Source organism: Hippoglossus hippoglossus, chromosome 11, assembly GCF_009819705.1.
Source record: "Hippoglossus hippoglossus isolate fHipHip1 chromosome 11, fHipHip1.pri, whole genome shotgun sequence".
Lineage (NCBI taxonomy): Eukaryota > Metazoa > Chordata > Actinopteri > Pleuronectiformes > Pleuronectidae > Hippoglossus > Hippoglossus hippoglossus.
Window position 1 is genome coordinate 5,504,034 of NC_047161.1, and position 17,441 is coordinate 5,521,474.

Sequence of the window (17,441 nt, forward strand, 5' to 3'; positions counted from 1 at the left end):
TATCTAATTATGACTGGTGTGCAAATACAGTAGATAGAGTGGGAACCCCTTGTTTTTCCTTTTTTAAATCACAGTCACCTTTCAATGCAGTGGGACGTTGCTGCAATTTCGCTTTAATTCAGACTGTTTTTTGTGAGTATATATATATTTATTTATAATTTTTAAATCGCTTTCTTCGTACAGTGGCGGTCCCCAAAGGGCCACCCCCACCCCACGGAACTCCTCAGTAGCCGTTGACGGCTCTTCAGGTGACGGATCGAGTCGAGGATCACAATTTACTTTTCCCACTTTTCATTTATTTTTCCTGGGGGATAAACAAAAGCAACGGGAGCGCAAGTAAGCCGAGCACCTTCTCTTGTCCGAGCCGCGGCGGTGGTCGTGTCGTGGGGGCTTTTCTTTCTGGGTTTGGTGGTTTTGTGCCGTAATGAACCGTCTTGTGTTCGGCCATGCAGCAGGATAACGTTGCTTAGCTATAGCTGGGTCACTCGCTAGAAAGCTACGCGGTAGCATAAGCTAAGCTCACTCTGCGGTATAACCTCGAGACAAGTCGGGACAAGACCAGGTCAGTGCCCGGGATGTTTTTGTTGCACATTAATGCGAACGCCGAACAGTTACACTCAATTTTTTTCCAAACTCTAATTATTACCAGCAACCCCCGGCCGGTGGACGCGGACTTAGCCGAGTGGAGATGATGTTTTGAGGACGGGCTGTGTTATTTTTGTTTCGCCTGTTGTTGCTATAGCTAACATCAGGGGTCTGCCTAGCTCGTTAGCCTAGCCCTGGCTAGCTGCCTGCAGGGATGTAGTGGAATTGTACCTCGAATAACCTCGCGTGTTGTTTTTTTTTTTTGTGATGTACGCCTCCGTGTTAGCGTGTGGTTAAATCGTCTAATAACGTACGGTTGCTTGGGTGTATGTACATAACGCTACCGACTGAGCGTTAGCATGGAGGCGAGTCGCGTTAGCTTCCAGCGGCAGTTTCCACACACACACGCCGCTCGCTAAAGCCACTTATTTGGATTTATAAATCTCACAGCTGTTATCTCCACTTCGCCTCGTCTGGCCGGAGTTTGTAAATATCAGCTGTGTGGGGGACGTGCGGGCTCCAGTGCTACACAAGCGGGTTGTGCTAGCGTGAAAGTGCACGGGGCCTGTGTCCAGCGCCATTTTGTTTTGTCCTCCCCAATAAAAAACCTCTTTTTTTTCTCTGCGTTGCCCCCGAAGCTCCGCAGCTCGGGTGCGGGGAGACAGGGCCCCACCCGCCGTTATACTGTTATACAGCGGTTCACAGCCTGCCAGGTTAAAGGGAGCTGCACGCTAAGCTAACGTTACCGCAAAGTACAGAGATGCGTTATGAAATCCAACGCAGTCCGAGGCCCGGCGCTAGCCCCTGCTGCCGAGCTAGCAGCACAGCAAGAGATGCCTTCAGCCTGCAGCTCGGGACTTATTTATATTTAATGCCCTCGTTGCATCTGCTGCTTTCACACCGGCTGCGGGTTTTTTTTTTGTTTTTCTGCAACACTATCACGCAGCTAGCCGTGGGGCTGCTTGGTGCTCCTCATCACCATTAGCTCCGCCAGGCCCCTTTGTGGTGGACGCTGCTGCTGCTGCTGCAGTAGTGGTTTGGCAGTGGAGCTGCTGGCCCCCGTTAATCCCCATACAACATGTAGCTGATCAACCGTCCCACGACCTAATTTTCTAATCTCATCTGGCTGTTGAGGCACAGTTCTGCTGCTGCTGCTGCTGCTCGGCTGTCTCCATGTGAAGCAGCTCTGCAGCTTCTGCAGAAATGTGTGCAGCTCACACATGCGTTTTTTGTCAATGCAATGCACATTTGCTTTTTATATTTCGTCGTTTTGATTTGTGGTTTCACGTCCCTTCCTGTTAGGGCATCACATTACTGTACTCGCCTCATTTGTTATTTAGATGTACTGAAGTATAATGGAGCTGCCATAACTTGGGAGTACATCAATTCTTTCTCTGTCCAGATATTAATGTGTACACGCATCATTACAACACAAGAAGCTATAACACTGTTGTGAGAGAGGTCTTTGTTGAGCTCTATAGTTGTGCTTCAACTCAAGGACCGTACACACACATTGGCCCACATCATTGCATTACTTCACTCAAACCCGCTGAATGAAATTGTTATTTGTAGCACAACAATTTTAGATAAATCCTCTCTCCTCAGTAATTGTGTGTAATGGGATTTGGGTGGAGTTGTGTGTGTGTGTGGGGGGGGGGGGGGGGGGGGGGCAGCAGCAGCAGCAGTTCAACCTGCTGGCTGCAGCCAAATTATTCTAAATTAGACAGATGTCAGTGCAGTGTCTTTTATTGGTGTGATGAGTTCAAGCCAAAGGCCTGGTAGTTTCCATGGAGCCAACACTGTCTCAAGGCAAAGCATAGAGGAATATCATTTATAATGTGTTGCCATAGAAACCACGGCTCAGCTTTTTCCCTTCTATTGTACCGTGTTCTCAGTGATGAGGTGTTTAGTCATGCACTGCACTGGGGCTGCTCACATTGAACTGTATTTATAAAAGCATAATGCTGAATTTTCCCCAGCTACAATAAGCGTAAGGATAACAGGCCTCTTGAAAAGGAATGGCCTGTGAAATACCTGTTCAGCCCATATAAAGCTGCAGGAGAACCATAACTTATTTAGTAGAAAAATGCACAAATGTATGTGCGACTGCCATGATCGCCCGTACAGACTACAATGAGCATTTTATTGTGTGCCTGTAATAATCATGGAATCAGAATGATACAGTTCTAGGTAAACAATGTACATGGGTGTAATAAATGGCTGTGTGCAACAAGTCAGCCCTGTCTACTAAAATAGCCTTTAGGTTGATGCCTGGGGACATTAACATAACTATACAATATATTCTTTTGTTTTAATTTCACATGCTGAGTCGTTACTTTGGAAGAAGGAATTCCACTTCTATTTGTGGAAATATATTGGAAAAAAGTGAGCAACTTTTTACTCATGCATGTAACAAAAACAAAACAAAAATACTATGGATTGGCTGAGAAAAACAAAAGAATATATAGCCAGGATAAAGGTGAACGCAGGTAGCTTACCTAGTTAGATGTGCACCATGTGTCCAGGCTAAGTCCTTGCTGCTGCAGCAGCCCGTGTTCAAATCCATCCCAGGCCCTCTGCTGCACAATGTCCTCTCCTGCTCTCCTCTGCCTTTCCTGTGTATCTCGTCCATTAATGAAGAAAGAAAAAACATACCTGGTTATTTCACTTATGTTTCAGTTTTACTGAAATGCTGGAGATCATCTACTGATGCTTTTCTGATGCCTAAGTTCAATGTTTTAAATATGCTTGTATTTTAAATAGTTTTGTAAGCGTGTTCTCCATCTGTTCAGCTTCACTCACAATGTGATTTACAGGTACTTGCAGGAAAAATAACTCAGATATTATTTGTTTACAGATTTTTTTCTGATTTGATACAAAAGACAAATTGTCAGAAAAGCCCACATGAGTAGGAAGGAAAACCTGTACAGATTTTAAAATGATTCTGTCCTCAATGAATATGAGCATATTGTGACTCTTATGTGATGAATAGTTGTTGCAGTATATCATGTTTCACAGACCTGCCTGTGTTGTGATTCAGTTGTTGTACAGAATATTGTCATCGAATCCTGTTTTCAATATACATTTTTGATTTGTGAGACAATTTCTTTTGAATGCATGCCATACAATCAGCATTTTTACTAAAAATCTCTTCCTCTCCTTCTCTCCCAGTCTCAGGGCTCACCATACTCAATGAGCGGACAGCGCAATGTCAGAGCGCTCTGGGCAAACTGCAAAGGGGAAGGAAGGCAAAACCAAGTATGCGTCTCTCAACCTGTTTGATACATACAAAGGAAAGAGCCTTGAAACACAAAAGCCTGTTGGTGAGTACCTTGGTTCGGTAACATCCGAACTTTCATTGTCACCACATACATCCAGTGTAATGGATCAGCTTCTCTGTCTTTTACTCAGGGTATAAGTTTGCAGAATCTCTTGCCTTTGAGGCTCTGTTTAAATCTGCCACATGGTTTAATCTTGCCGCTAAGTATGTTGCAGCTTCTTGTCTAATTGATCATATGCAGCCTAAAGGAACAGATCTGCTTTGTCGCAGTCCGATTTTAACGTTGGTTGGTTGTGTGGTATGGGTTTCTCTCTGTGCTGCGTTGCCTCCTGCCACCAAGTACTGCAACTTTGATGCATTAGCCTACTGTCTCCCTAATAGCTCTGGTGCTGACTTCTAATAAAGCAAATGCATGATCTGCCGTATCGCTCAACTTCCTGCCAACCCGTTTTTGCTGATACTGGTAATATTATTCAGGAACCGGGGAGGTTTAAAGTCCTTATTTTTAGGCCTTTACACCTGTATCTTGGAGAAATAAAACACTGTCTGCGAAGCCATACATGAAGGAAAATGCACAGCCTGGAGGGTGAATGGCTCTCGAGCGTTGACGTATCAGCTGAGCCTCAGAGCTTCTGGGCCTGACCTGAGACAGAGGCTTACTTGTGGACGCTGTTTGACTTCTGTATATGTTTTATTCAGAAGCTCCCCACGAGATCTAAGCAGCTGTCCCCGTTTTCCAAACTACAGACTTCCCCCTCCCACATAGTGAAGTCATGCACTGCTGTGGTTTCTCTAAGCCTCAAGGAAATAAATGACGTTCGGATATTCAGTGCAGCTTTACTTTTCAGAATTGGAAGACGTTTCCAAAAAATTTGCGCATCAATATCCCAATTATTCTTGATGAAATGTAATTGAAGTGGGCTTGCTGATGGGTGTTAATAACACCTAGAAGTGTCTTCTTACTCAATATTCATCAGAATAATCCTATTAAAGCTGCATCCCTAATTGTATATTCAGTGAGGCAAGCTACAAATGCCCTTTCTTTCATCTAGTTGCTCTGTACACCAAGTAGATTTGACTTGTGTCAAGTTTCCATCTGTGCTAATAACATCTTCTCTCTTACCCATGTCAGTTCCCCCCCGCCATGGCCTGCAATCTCTTGGTAAAGTTGCCTCCGCACGGCGTATGCCACCCCCTGCCAACCTGCCCAGTCTGAAGGCAGAGAACAAAGGCAACGACCCCAACGTCTCGCTCGTTCCCAAAGACGGCACAGGATGGGCAAGCAAACAGGAACAAGCAGACCCAAAGAGGTTAGTAGTTCAAGTCCAACACACCAGCAGTTTAGACTTGCACCTCTTAGAAATTATCCACATAGTAGGACAGCAGAAAGTTTTCGAAACAGTTTTCTCTTTGATGCTCTCTGCTGTTCTTTTGTTTGTCCCTTTTTCTAATACCTTTTTCTTTCTTTCAGTACCGATGCCTTGTCAGCACCGCAGCCGGAATCGCCGCAGCCTGTGGCTTCACAGACACCTGCACCGACCCGCCCGAGAACCCCGCCAGCTTCAGAGGTACCAACAGTCACTGTAACAACAAAATCAAATCGTGAAAAATGTTGTAGCATTCATAGTTGACGTGTATCTCAAAGAATATTTTCTTATATTTTTGTTTTTCCCTCCAACTGTCTCTCAGGCTCTGGCCCCAGCTTCAACCCAGGCCGTAGGGGCAAGGTCCTGGGCACAGGCCAGTGTTACACCTGGAACACAAGGGGATGGTGAGTCTTCCTTTTTGTGTCTCTCAAACCTTTCTTGGATTGAGTTTTTCGTGTTACCTATATACCCTGTATGTAAAATCATATTCACCTCGTCTTACCTTCTTTTTCTTGCAGGTGGAAGGGTATCAAACCAACAGTCGCCATTCTCTCGCGAGGAATTTCCCACCCTGCAGGCGGCTGGCGACCAGGACAAAGCTGGCAAAGAACAGGGCACTGCAGATCAGTGGTATGGGCCCGGACCAAGCCTCCGCCCCCAGAGTGAGTGTTGCTTAGACTTTAACTGCTCAGCCAGTCATTTGATAAGTCAATGGTGAATTTATTCTATAAAGGCTCATAAGTTATACTGACCACTGTCCTCTTTTGTGTTCACTTTATTTAGACGTTACAAGCTGGCGGGACGGTGGGGGCCGAGCCCTGGCACCCACCATGCCTGGGGAGGGGGCAGCGGAGGGTGGCACTGGTGGGGCTATGGTGATGGATGGGACAGCTGGGGTCCCCCTTCCAAACTCCCAGACCCTCGGGCCACCTAGGAACCCTGCAGGCAACCCCGCCTTGCCTCTGCCCCAGCCCCCTGTGGGGCCTGGGTTCCCCCAATATCGAGGAATCATGCCTCCCTTCGTAAGTTTCCTCTCGCTTTTGTCTCTGCTTCTCCCCAGAGTGTAAAAGAAATGGTATCTGAATCTTGTGCTTCTTTTTTTTCTTTCTCTCAAGATGTATCCTCCATATCTGCCCTTCCCAGCCCCTTATGGCCCTCAAGGGCCCTACAGGTACCCGCAACCTGGGGAAGGGCCTCCTCCAAGGTATGTTTTCAGCTAAAATAATTTGTCAAAGTTGTATTTACCTCTTTCACAACTAGGCTTATTGTCAAAGTGAGAATGAGACCAGGCTCTTTTGAATCTTCAACACATCACTCACAAAGACGCTTCTCCCCTCTTTCAGGTTCTCTCGTGGACAAGGTGGTCCAGACAGCAGGTCTCAGGGTGGCCAGCGAGAACCAGGTGGAGAGGTGGTGAAGCGACCACCCATCCTAAAGCAGGATGACCTGAAGGAGCTTGATGAGCTGGACCACGATGGAGATGAGGGCTGGGCAGGTCAGAAGATGCTAATTAAAGTTTTAACCTCATTTGATAGTATAATGCAACAGAATTAAGAAGAAAATAATCACGTTAGCCTCATTAAGTTGTGTTTTTCCATATTTGGCATGTCCATTGAACAAAAATCTAAATTTTGCTTATGGGTTTAACATTGTCATTTAATTTAGAGCACAGTTAAAATGAGCTTGTGCTGAAGAGGCTTCCACTTTCTTCATTGTTGTACATGTACGTCTTTGGCCCCATTAAAATCTGATAGTCTAACCATCCCAATGCATTGCAAGCTGATTTAGTGCTTGTTCTTTTAAATCATTGAGGAGCTGATGACATAGTGGTAGTGAGTGCAATTGATCCTTTCTAATGTTGCTGTTGTTTTTGCCTATAATGTTTCCTGCTGATACAAACTATTTCCAGGCTTTGCAACCACCTCAGAGCAGGATCATTTTTATTGAATATATAAATGCACTAAATGGATTTTTGGTACAATCATGGTTCTGATGTTTTCTTGCCTTCTTTTGCTTAATCAGGAGCTCATGAGGAAATTGATTACTCTGCCAAGTTGAAGTTTAGTGATGATGAAGGAGAAGAAGAGGCAGAAGAGGAGGGAGCTGAGGGCAAGAACGACCAATGGTATGTGGTATAATTAGAGTGAATACATTCTAAAAAAGCGTTTTGGGCTTAAAATGTGGCATAAATACGCAAGCAGTATTTTCATTTGTTACAAAAACATTTTTTTCTGTATTTACCTCAGTGAGCTGTCGAAGTCCCAGGAAGGCCCCTCTGCAACCTCTCGTTCTCGATCCTCGGACAGTGGAGGAGACACCCGCCGCACCCCTCCCTCTAATACTGACAATGGCCCCCAACCTCCCTCCGGCAAGCCAGGAAGGGCCGAGGAGGGAGGCAGTGGCCGGGGTGGCCAGGGAGCACCCTCCAACTACCAGGTAGTGTGTTGAACAGTAGCATGAAAGGTGTTGTCCAGACTGACTCAAGGTCTGTCAAGTAGAAAGTTGAATTTTGTCAACTCAGGACAGTTTGTGCTAACTGTTGAGCCAATACTTATTTATGGGCAGAGATTTGTTAGTGTGTGTGTGTGTGTGTGTGTGTGTGTGTGTCTGTTTTGTCAGTGTAGATAATTGTGGTGGAACTTGGCTAACAGTGTCTGCCTGTATATAGGGGCGCAGGCCTGGATTGGGTGGTCCCCGGGAGCAGCCCTCCCCCCCACCTGGGCCGCTCCTCGGACAAGGGCCCTACTCCTTTTACCGACAGGTAGACATCCGGATAGGGCCTCATAGACAAATCATTTCTATCATTATCTCATCCACCGCCCACAAGGTCTAGTAGAATCGTCATCTTTAGGTTTACGTTCTCTTTTTGCGTTTGAGTTTTATTACAGTAGGTGTTATCATTCCGACTGCATTTTCCTCAACAAGATTGTATTTATCTCATCTGACCTTGAGTTGAACATGTGTAATTGAACATCATGTATTGTCTAAATGTTCAGGACCGGTCCCACAACCAGGGTGCTCCTGTAGGCCCTGGGAAACCTGGCACCACCCAGCATCAGCCTGCAGCAGGGGGCCCAACTCCTCCTACCCAGCCATCCGCCCAGGGGGAGGATGAGGATGAGACATGGCGTCAGCGCAGAAAGCAGTCCTCCTCTGAGATCTCTGCTGCCGTAGAGCGAGCACGTCGCCGGCGTGAGGAGGAAGAACGTAGGATGGAGGAGGAGAGACGTGCAGCCTGTGCCGAGAAGCTTAAGAGGCTGGATGAGAAGCAGCAACAGCAGCAAGGCAGCAACACGGGAGGTGGTGGTAGCAGCAGTCAAACCCCCAGCCTTGATGGAAACTCAACTGCTGCCACAGCAGGCAGCCCAAGTCCATCTATTTCAGCATCTGCCTCCTCCCCCAACATCAGCCAGCCACCGTCCCCTTGTGTGGACCCTGAGGAGGCTCCAGTGCTGGTTGTCCAACCAGGGTCCAGTCCTGGAGTGGGTGAGAGACAGCGAGCCAGCAGCAACAGCAGCTATGACTCCAATGCAGGTGAGTTACGCAAGCACACTTGATCAATGATGCTTTCTTAACACCAGCTGGGCTTGACAAGGTATCACGACCCTTGACTCAAACTCGCAACCTTTTTTTCCTTGGTTCAGATGCACAACCCTGTCCTCAGCCAGCTGTGTCACAGCCTCAGCAGCCCACACTGGACGTACCTCTGCCAGAAGAGAGTAAGGAAGAGACCATTGGTGTTCCTCACATTCGTGCAGGAAGTGGAAGTGAAAGAGGAATTGACCCAGTGAAGATTGAGAATATCGGAGGGACAGCAGGTCGTCAAGCTGGTGGTCCTACTGGTCAGGGTTACTCAAAGTACCAGAAGTCTCTCCCACCTCGATTTCAGAGGCAGCAGCAGGTTGGGATTTGTACTTACAACACGAGAAAAAATTCACCCCATTTTATAAAAGGAACTATGTACGTGGTCACCTGTGCTCCCGACCTTTAAATCTATGTTTTCCTTAATTTCTCTTTAGGAACAGCTCCTGAAGCAGCAGCAGCAGTGGCAGCAGCAACAGCAGCATAGCCAGGCATCACAAAGCCAGCTGTCTCCTCAGCCGCAGCCTCCACAGGGTCCTTCACCGGGTTCAACGCCGCAGCCAGGACCTGGACCCAAGCAGGGTGGACCCATGTATCAGCCTACCAATATGGTTCGACCCCCACCCCTGCCAATGAATTTTGACCCACGCTGGATGATGATGCCCTATATGGACCCACGCATGATGCAGGGTCGCCCTCCACCCATGGACTACTATTCAGCTGGCATGCATCCATCTGGTCAGTAGAAGTGGCATCACTTTGAAATAAAATAATGTTTTGAGATAAAAAATGTAAAACTAGGTAATTGAAAAATGTAATAGTATTGATGAATTCCACATAAACATAATTTAGATGTAAATGTGTGGTTTGCAGTAGCCTATAGGCAAGGAACTGTTTACTATCGCCGTGTTTTTTAAGAACAAAGATCGATCATATAATCTGTTTTTTTATATATATATATATATATATATATATATATATATATATATATATATATATATATATATATATATATATTCATTACAAAAAACCTCCTTCACTGTCACAGGGCTCATTGGGCGTGAGCGGTCTGATTCAGGGGGATCTGGCTCAGACCCCTTTGACAGGCAACAGCAGCATCCAGGGCACCCTCACCGGGGGACCCCCCCTATGGATCCCAAACTGGCCTGGGGGCCAGAGGTATTCCCTGGCGGAGTGGAAGGTCGTGGGCTAACCTCTCCACTGAGGCAGAAGCAGGCATTGGAGGACGATGATGTGGCCAAAGGTCCCAGGTATGGAAACACAAATTTGCTGCAATTATATGTTAGGGAGAACCATGGTTTTATAGTATAAGAGGAAAACAGTTTTTTTTGGCATCAGTTCAACTTTAATTTATCGATTTTTTTTGTTGTCTATTTTGTCTTAGGAGTGACACTCCTCCACACCGCATGCGAGAGGGTGGGTTGGGACCCATCCAGCAGCCCAGCTCCAACTCTGGGACATCCAATCAGACCCCTCCTCCTGTTGGCACTCAAGTGGGCACCCAAGGAGGCAGCCACCATCCTCATCACTACATGGGTGCCCGGGGCAACTATAGCAACTTTGCTGACCAGGGTGCAAGGATGACCCCCCACCAACAGCAACAGAGGGCGAATGAGAGGGGAAGCCAGCCACATGGCTTCACCCACCAGGATGAGGGGCCTCCCCGTGGATCTCAGCAGGGCCAGGTATGGGGAGCCCAACACCCGCACTATGATCGCAATGGTCGTGCAGACCTCCCTCCTGTTGAAAGCAACTCTCACCTCCACCACCATCACGGCCACCACTCTCAGCAGCCTCACTTCCCCCCCCACACCCATAAGCCTGAGAGCAACCGTGACCGGGTTGTTGAGACCACTGCTAAGAAGACAGACTCCTCTCCCCCTCTCCACCAACCTTCCCTCTCATCTTCCTGCTCTTCTTCATCCTCCTCCACTTCTGCAAGGGAAGATGGGAGTGTGAAAGCTGCTCTGCATCATCACCCATCTCAGAGAGAGGGTGAGGCTGGCATCGGGCACAGTCTTAGTGAAAGAAGCAACAGTGGTAATGCTGGTAGTAGCGGCCATGTGAAACAGGAGAAATCAGGCCCAGCATATGCTCCGCATTCCTCAGTGGCCTCCAGTCCACCTCCCACTCATCACGGCAGTCATACGCAGCAGCAGCAGCAGCAGCAGCACCACCAGCAGCAGCAGCAGCACCAGCACCACCAGCAGCAGCAGCAGCAGCACCACCATCCCCATCCCCATCCCCATCCTAAAGCAAACCAAAGAGGGGGACGAGAGCATAAGACAGAGACCCAGTGGGGCCCACGGCCAGGTGGCGGCAGTATGGGTGGGGGCTCCAATCATGGCAGGAGGGCCAATCATGCTGGAGGTGGGAACCACTCCCGTGGAGGGGACGACTCCTCCCACATTCCCTCAGACCACAAATCCTCCAATCAGACAGGGGGCAACAAGAGAGCTGGCCCCATCAAGAAGCCGGTGCTGAAGGAAATGAAGAGAGAGGGAGGGGAAGTTGATGGAGGAGAAAAAACAAACCCAGGCTTTACGAAAGATAAAGAGCAAGATGGCGGACAACTGTCCTCCATTAAGCAGGAAGCCTCCCAGAACACATCAGCGCCATCTAAGGATGAGACTGTCCAAACAGCCAAACCCAGGAATGGAGGAAAAGAACGATCCACAGGAGGAGGTGGGGGAGGGTCAGGTAGAGGGCCCAAAGATGCAGACATCAACTCCTCAGGATTTTCAGGGTCTTCAAGAAGGGACAGAGACCGCTCCTTTGAACAAGGAGGCAACACCCCCCATAACCATGGAATTCCTGCTAAAGGCAACAGAGCTGGTCGCGGACGAGGGGGAGAGTTCTATGGGCGTGGACGTGGTTATCGTGGCACCTACACAGCCAGTGCTGGGCCCACTGCTGCCAGTCGTGGAAGAATGAGCGGCAGGAGCGGCAGAGACTACCGCTCATCTGTTGGTGGTGGCCACCACCAGGAGTCCAAGGGTGAGGGGCCTGGTGGCAGGCACGGTCAGGATCGTTCCCACCATAATCCAGCCAGGGCCAGGAACCGAAGTGAAACACGGAGTGAGGGTTCAGAGTATGAGGAAATCCCAAAGAGACGGAGGGAGCGAGGTTCAGAGACTGGCAGTGAGAGTGGTGCAAGTGAACCCGGCCAATCAGACAAGGACGACAACCAGAAACCCAGCACCAAGAATGGCTCCAATAATGCCAACACCACTGGAAGTGGCCCCATGTCATCTGCACCACCCAGAGGTTCACAGGCCCGGGTCTTCACCCCCAGGGGTGTACCCTCTAGGAGGGGCAGGGGTGGAGGTAGTGGAGGAGGAAACATCTACAGGAGTAGTGGCAATGTTGGAGGACCACCGGGAGGACACAGAGTTGGAAACAGCTCAGGTTCTCATGGTGGGTCCTCAAAGTCATCAGCATCAGGCCGGAAACAGCAAGGTCCGCCGCAAAGCTCTGGGCCCAAAGACCTGGGCCGGGGAGGAAATGGTGGAGAAAAGAAGGAAAAGATAGCTGATGCAAGTCAAGCTCAAACTCAGGGGACCAATCCCCCTCAGCCATCTTTACCTTCCACAACTCCTGCCACATTAAGTTCCACTGAAAATGGAGGGGTTGTGGCTCCACAAGCTACAACCAACCCTACATCAAACCCTGGTGGGCCAAATGCGCTCCCTCCTCCTGATAACCATGGGTTCCCTCCCAGTGGGTTTGAGCGACCCCCTAGACGCCGCCGTCATGGTCGTTCACAGCATCAGCAGGACAAGCCGCCTCGCTTCCGGAGACTGAAGGAGCGAGAGAATGCTGCACGAATCAACGGAGGAGTTGGGGTCATCGGTGGTGGAAGGCCCTCATCGCCTTCCCTGAATTCAGTTCAGGACAGTAATGGAGCCCCCATCTCAGCTCCCATGACGGGCAATTCCCAAAATGCTAACCACAATGCCACAGTAACTCCCAACAATAACAGTGGCGGAGGGCCTATTGGTAACTCAAACAGTCACCACCATCACCACTACAACCAGGGCAATGCTGGGACAACCCACCCCCAGCACCACCACAGCCATGGAGCAAAGTCCCCTGACTTCACCAACCAGAACTCCGACCAGGCCAACGAGGAGTGGGAGACGGCCTCCGAGAGCAGCGACTTCACGGAGTTCAGAGACAGGGAGGGAGGAGGAGGGGGGAAGTCATTTTCCTCTCACCATCACCATCACATGGGAAGGGGAGGAGGGGGCAGCGGAGGAGGAGGTGTGGTCGAGCGAGATATGGCGGGAAAAGAGCCTGCAGCGAATAAAAGAAGCTTCTCCAGCCAGCGTCCTGGCATGGAGCGACAGAACCGGAGGGTCAACCCTGGAGGCGGAGGAGGCGGCGGCAGAGGCCCACGTGGCCCACCTGGTGGTGGCTCTGGCGGGCCTGGTAACGGAGGTGGCAACCGCGGGGAGAAGCGTGGCAACTGGCCCTCCCCGAAAAATAGGAAATGATGGATTAATCCAAAACATTTCAGACGTACCCCACCCACATTGAAACCCACCATCCTACATCCCGAACCCTTTTGATCATTATTTGATGGTTTATCTGTTGGCTTCCCTAAACACATTAGTGTATTGTACAGTACATGGAGATGGTATTCACCTTCACTTTAGCTGCCCTCCACCTTCCCCTGTCATCTCTTTTCCTTTTGCATCAATCAACTATCTACCGTCCGTTATTGTAAATTTCTCCGTTTCTTCCGTCTTGCCCCCCACCCCACCCCACCCCATCCCCCCTATCCTCCCTCAAGAGTCTCACCCCAGTTGGATTTAATGAGCATGAGGTTCTGAGATGGAGGTGCATGTCGTTTTGACAAAAGACGTTCACACTGATCTCCACACATACTCACATAAACAAGCACAAATATGACATCTTTAAAAACAAAAACAAACATGGAACACATGCAGTCCTGTGGGTGCAAAAAGAAAATGTGGGATTAAATTGGCAAAAATGGATTTGGATCGGGCTAATTTTTATATTTATGTACCTGTGTGTATTTCTACCACACTTAAGCCTTGGGTGGTATTTGGTAGTGCAGTCCTGCATCACTTGCCTCACAAAGGGAAAGAGTGCAGCTTCACCTTTTAAGAACAATGTACCATAAGAGGTTTTGTTTCCGAGTATTTTTTTTTTTCCTTTGGCCTCGTGTCAGTCGAGCTTCAACCGCTGACGAACGGCAGGGGTGTGTGTTTTTTCTTCAGCAAAGCAGGTCATTAAAAAAAACCTTTTTACAAAATTCCCCTATTCCTCCTCTGGGTGACTTTTTGGTCTCCTGTAAAGTATGTCTGATTACTGTGATAAGACCCATGAATAACTACTGCTCAGTGCTCACTTACACCTGTATTGATTTGTCTTTAATATCTATGTCTCTGCTGCTTGTTCAAAAAGACGGTGTGAATTTATTTTCCCCCTTCAAGTTGTTGACCTGCTCTCATATTTCATTAGCTGTTATGGGTGGGTCCGGGTTTTTTTTTTGGCGGGGGGGGAGTTTTTTTTCAGGGCCTCATCGTAGCATCATCCTCGCCTGCAGAATTTCTGCTTCTGCAAAAATCAACCTTTCCCCCCCAGGGAAATAGTTTTACTCTTTCTCATTCATGAGTTTTGTTTAACCTATGAAGACTATTAACAGCGTGATGGCTTTATTTTAACAACCATTATTTCCTCAGTAACTTACATTTTTTATGGAAACAGTTATTTTCCCCTCTCTTAGTTGAATATCTGATCTTTTCAGGGGGGAAATGAGTTTAATGAAAATGTAGGTCCTGATAGAATAAATTAAAAAAAAAGTTTGACTTTTCATGAATTTGTTTATGCTTCAGTAGATAATTGATCATGTTCTAATAAGCACTCCTTAGTATAACAAAAAAAAATCCATGGTTGCTGGTTTTTTTCTCCTTTTTCTTTGTGTTAAATGTTTTTGGGCAAGTTACATGTGATGCAACTAGACAGGTACTCTGTCTGGGCCCAGAGTACAGAGCCAAGCTGAGTATTGTACTTTTACAACCCCCTCTGCTCGTGCCGCGTCGCACTCTGTGCTTTAGTGGAGACTCCTCACATCAAGGAGGACGACTACCTTGTCTGCGGAAGTATTTTTTGAGGTGTGTGTTCTCGGGATGGCTGTCTCAGTACACGGTGGCAACCAGTAGCTCAGACCAATTGAATTCAGGACTTTGCCGAAAGGGCGACCTACGTGTCACCTTCTGCTGTTCACCACACAGTTTTCCAAGAAATAATGCCGACCTGGAGTGTTGAGGGAATATTGGACTGATGTAGGATTACACGTGTAACCTAGTTTGCATCACACATAAAAGACGTAAAATGGCAAAAAAAAAAGACCGGAGACAACATCCAAGGTGTAATAAATCAATAACTCATCTGTACCAATTCTGTCACTGCTGTAAGTTGGGGTTTGTTTGTTTACTGACAACAGTTTGGAGGTCGTCTCTGGGATGTTGTGAGTTGGGCATTTGATGATGTGTGTGCGCGTGCTTGTGTGTATGTGTGCGGCATGTGTGCATTTTCCAGTGTCTGTGTAATTACTCGGGAAGGGTGGGGACCAGAGGGTTAACATGAATGGCAAGCACTTTCTGCCTTGTTTGCCCCCACTTGATTTGGCCAATATTATTAAGATATTCTGCCGTTTCTTAAATACATCCACATATATATACATTCAGCTGTGTATATGTTCATCCAAATGAAGGACACGCAGTAGAGAACTTCACCAGTTTTTTGTAGAATTTAAGCACATTCTTCAGCAGGCAAGTGAAGTTGGACATATTTTATTTTTCACTATGACTTCTAAGCATGAACACACACCCATGGGTGCAGCTTGCCTTGCCTGTTACTGGTTTATACATTGATAGCTGTACACTTAACACTGGCTCAAAGAGTCCTTCATCCCTCCTTAACTCTTAATGTTGATGTGCGCATTATTGTATGTACCCATGTTAAAAGAAAACAAAAGTAGTGTATTCCAGAAAGATTACTCAAAGATTGTACTTTGTTTCCAGCATTACCAAGGTACCTGGAGTGGTTCAAACTGTTTTTAGCATTTATGGTTTTATTAATGGAACTGTAATATACACACATGTATGTATATTGGTATGTATCTAAGTTTGTCTACCCCAACTTACATTCCCACAAACAAATGTTGCCATTTTTAGTTCAAGGGAGCAATGTACAAGCAGAGAAGTGTCTTATTATAATAAAGTTATACAGAGAAGGCAAAGTTAAATAAACTACTTTTGATTTAATGGAAAATGTAATTTGCACGTCTCATTCTTCTCTAGTAGGTGAAGTAGAACATTGTGAACTTTTAGCACTGCATTTTTTGCACTTGTCACAGGCAGGTCTAGTACAAGTTCAACTAATATAGACGGTTTAATTCTTTGTAGGTGTAACCAGGTGGCGTCAGTCTGGCACACCTACGTGTAATGAGCTGTAATCAACGTCATGAGTGACCAAATCTTTCAAAGGAATCTATTGAGCTTTGTCCTCACATTTATCTTTTTAAAGTAATACAATGTGGCAAAACAAGTGTTACCAATTAATCTTCTGATTGTCTTCCAGATAAATTCATTCAGTCTTTTGACTATAAAATGGTGAAAGATTCCTGTAATGATTTCCAACAGCACAATGTAATGTCTTTAAATGTCTGAGCAACAGACTGAACCCCCCTAAATGTTCAGATTTTGTTATTTTTCGCCAAATGAATAGCATCAAATCCTCACATTTATATTGTCATGTCAATACAAAGGCCTGCAAGTCACAATGATTTAAAAGAAAAAGGACGAATATGTTGGAAAAAATAGATCATCTCCTTGAAATGTAAAAACGGAGCTAAATGGAGCCTAAAATAAAAAATATCTAGTTACAGTCATGTACGAGACGGAAAAGCATCAATTCCTCACACGCAAGAAGCTGCTGACAGACCGCTAAGATTTTCAGAATAAGTGTGAATCTTTCTGTCCATCGACGGATCATTGCAGCTCTGAAATACAGATATGCTTTCAGTATTAGCTATTGCCACCGTTAGTGTACCACAAACTACACAGAATTATCCCCACAACAAAACAGTCAGAAGCTAAAATATGTTGCAGTCTGGTGTCAGCTGGAAGTTCAGCAAAATCTAAATTCCTATTAAAGATGTAGTTTAATGGTTCCAATCAATCTTTTACCATCACTGCAACTATTCATTATCTGGATTAATCTGATGACAAGTAACCTAAATATAAACAGTTACCATGATTAATCAATTTACAATTGTGTACATTCAGAAAATAGTTAGGAATTGAAATAAAAGAAAATTCTTCAAATGAAAACCAGTAACCATGTAATATTTTGTCGTGAAAGAAATGGCGAGTTAAATTTCTGTCAAACGACCGAACACTCAGCTGTAACTATAAAGGCCACTGCTCTGTGATGAAACAGCAAAATTTATGAGCTCTTAAAGTTTTGCATGTAAAATTTCGGTTTGTAAAATAGTTTAAGAAGTCAGATAAGTGGCGCAATATCAATATGAGGCTGCATGAAAATTAAGTGCAAGTGCTTCAAATTTAACT

At 46.6% G+C, this 17,441-nt stretch overlaps 1 protein-coding gene across 3 annotated transcripts; it reads left to right on the forward strand.

Moving 5' to 3' along the window:
• Positions 1-188: 188 nt before the first annotated feature.
• Positions 189-16,140, forward strand: prrc2a (proline-rich coiled-coil 2A). 3 transcript variants are annotated; one of them, XM_034599109.1, is made up of 17 exons: positions 189-336; positions 3,757-3,908; positions 4,998-5,175; positions 5,337-5,433; positions 5,555-5,636; positions 5,751-5,894; positions 6,016-6,254; positions 6,348-6,436; positions 6,576-6,727; positions 7,255-7,357; positions 7,479-7,668; positions 7,901-7,993; positions 8,229-8,766; positions 8,877-9,133; positions 9,252-9,552; positions 9,863-10,085; positions 10,220-16,140. In XM_034599109.1, exons 2-17 carry the CDS (start codon positions 3,794-3,796, stop codon positions 13,329-13,331), a joined length of 5,913 nt encoding a protein of 1,970 aa, XP_034455000.1. In that variant the 5' UTR covers positions 189-336; positions 3,757-3,793; the 3' UTR covers positions 13,332-16,140. The 3 variants fall into 3 exon arrangements, with proteins under 3 accessions (XP_034455000.1, XP_034455002.1, XP_034455001.1); XM_034599110.1 differs by lacking the exon at positions 189-336 and adding an exon at positions 396-562; XM_034599111.1 differs by lacking the exon at positions 7,901-7,993.
• The last annotated feature ends 1,301 nt before the right edge of the window (positions 16,141-17,441 follow it).

Excerpts from the sequence above, each read along its gene's own strand:
- prrc2a (XM_034599109.1), top strand. The coding sequence starts at position 3,794 with ATGTCAGAGCGCTCTGGGCAAACTGCAAAGGGGAAGGAAGGCAAAACC. Across the intron at positions 6,728-7,254 it reads TGGAGATGAGGGCTGGGCAG|GAGCTCATGAGGAAATTGAT; the intron begins GTCAGAAGATGC and ends TTGCTTAATCAG. Across the intron at positions 7,358-7,478 it reads GAGGGCAAGAACGACCAATG|TGAGCTGTCGAAGTCCCAGG; the intron begins GTATGTGGTATA and ends TATTTACCTCAG.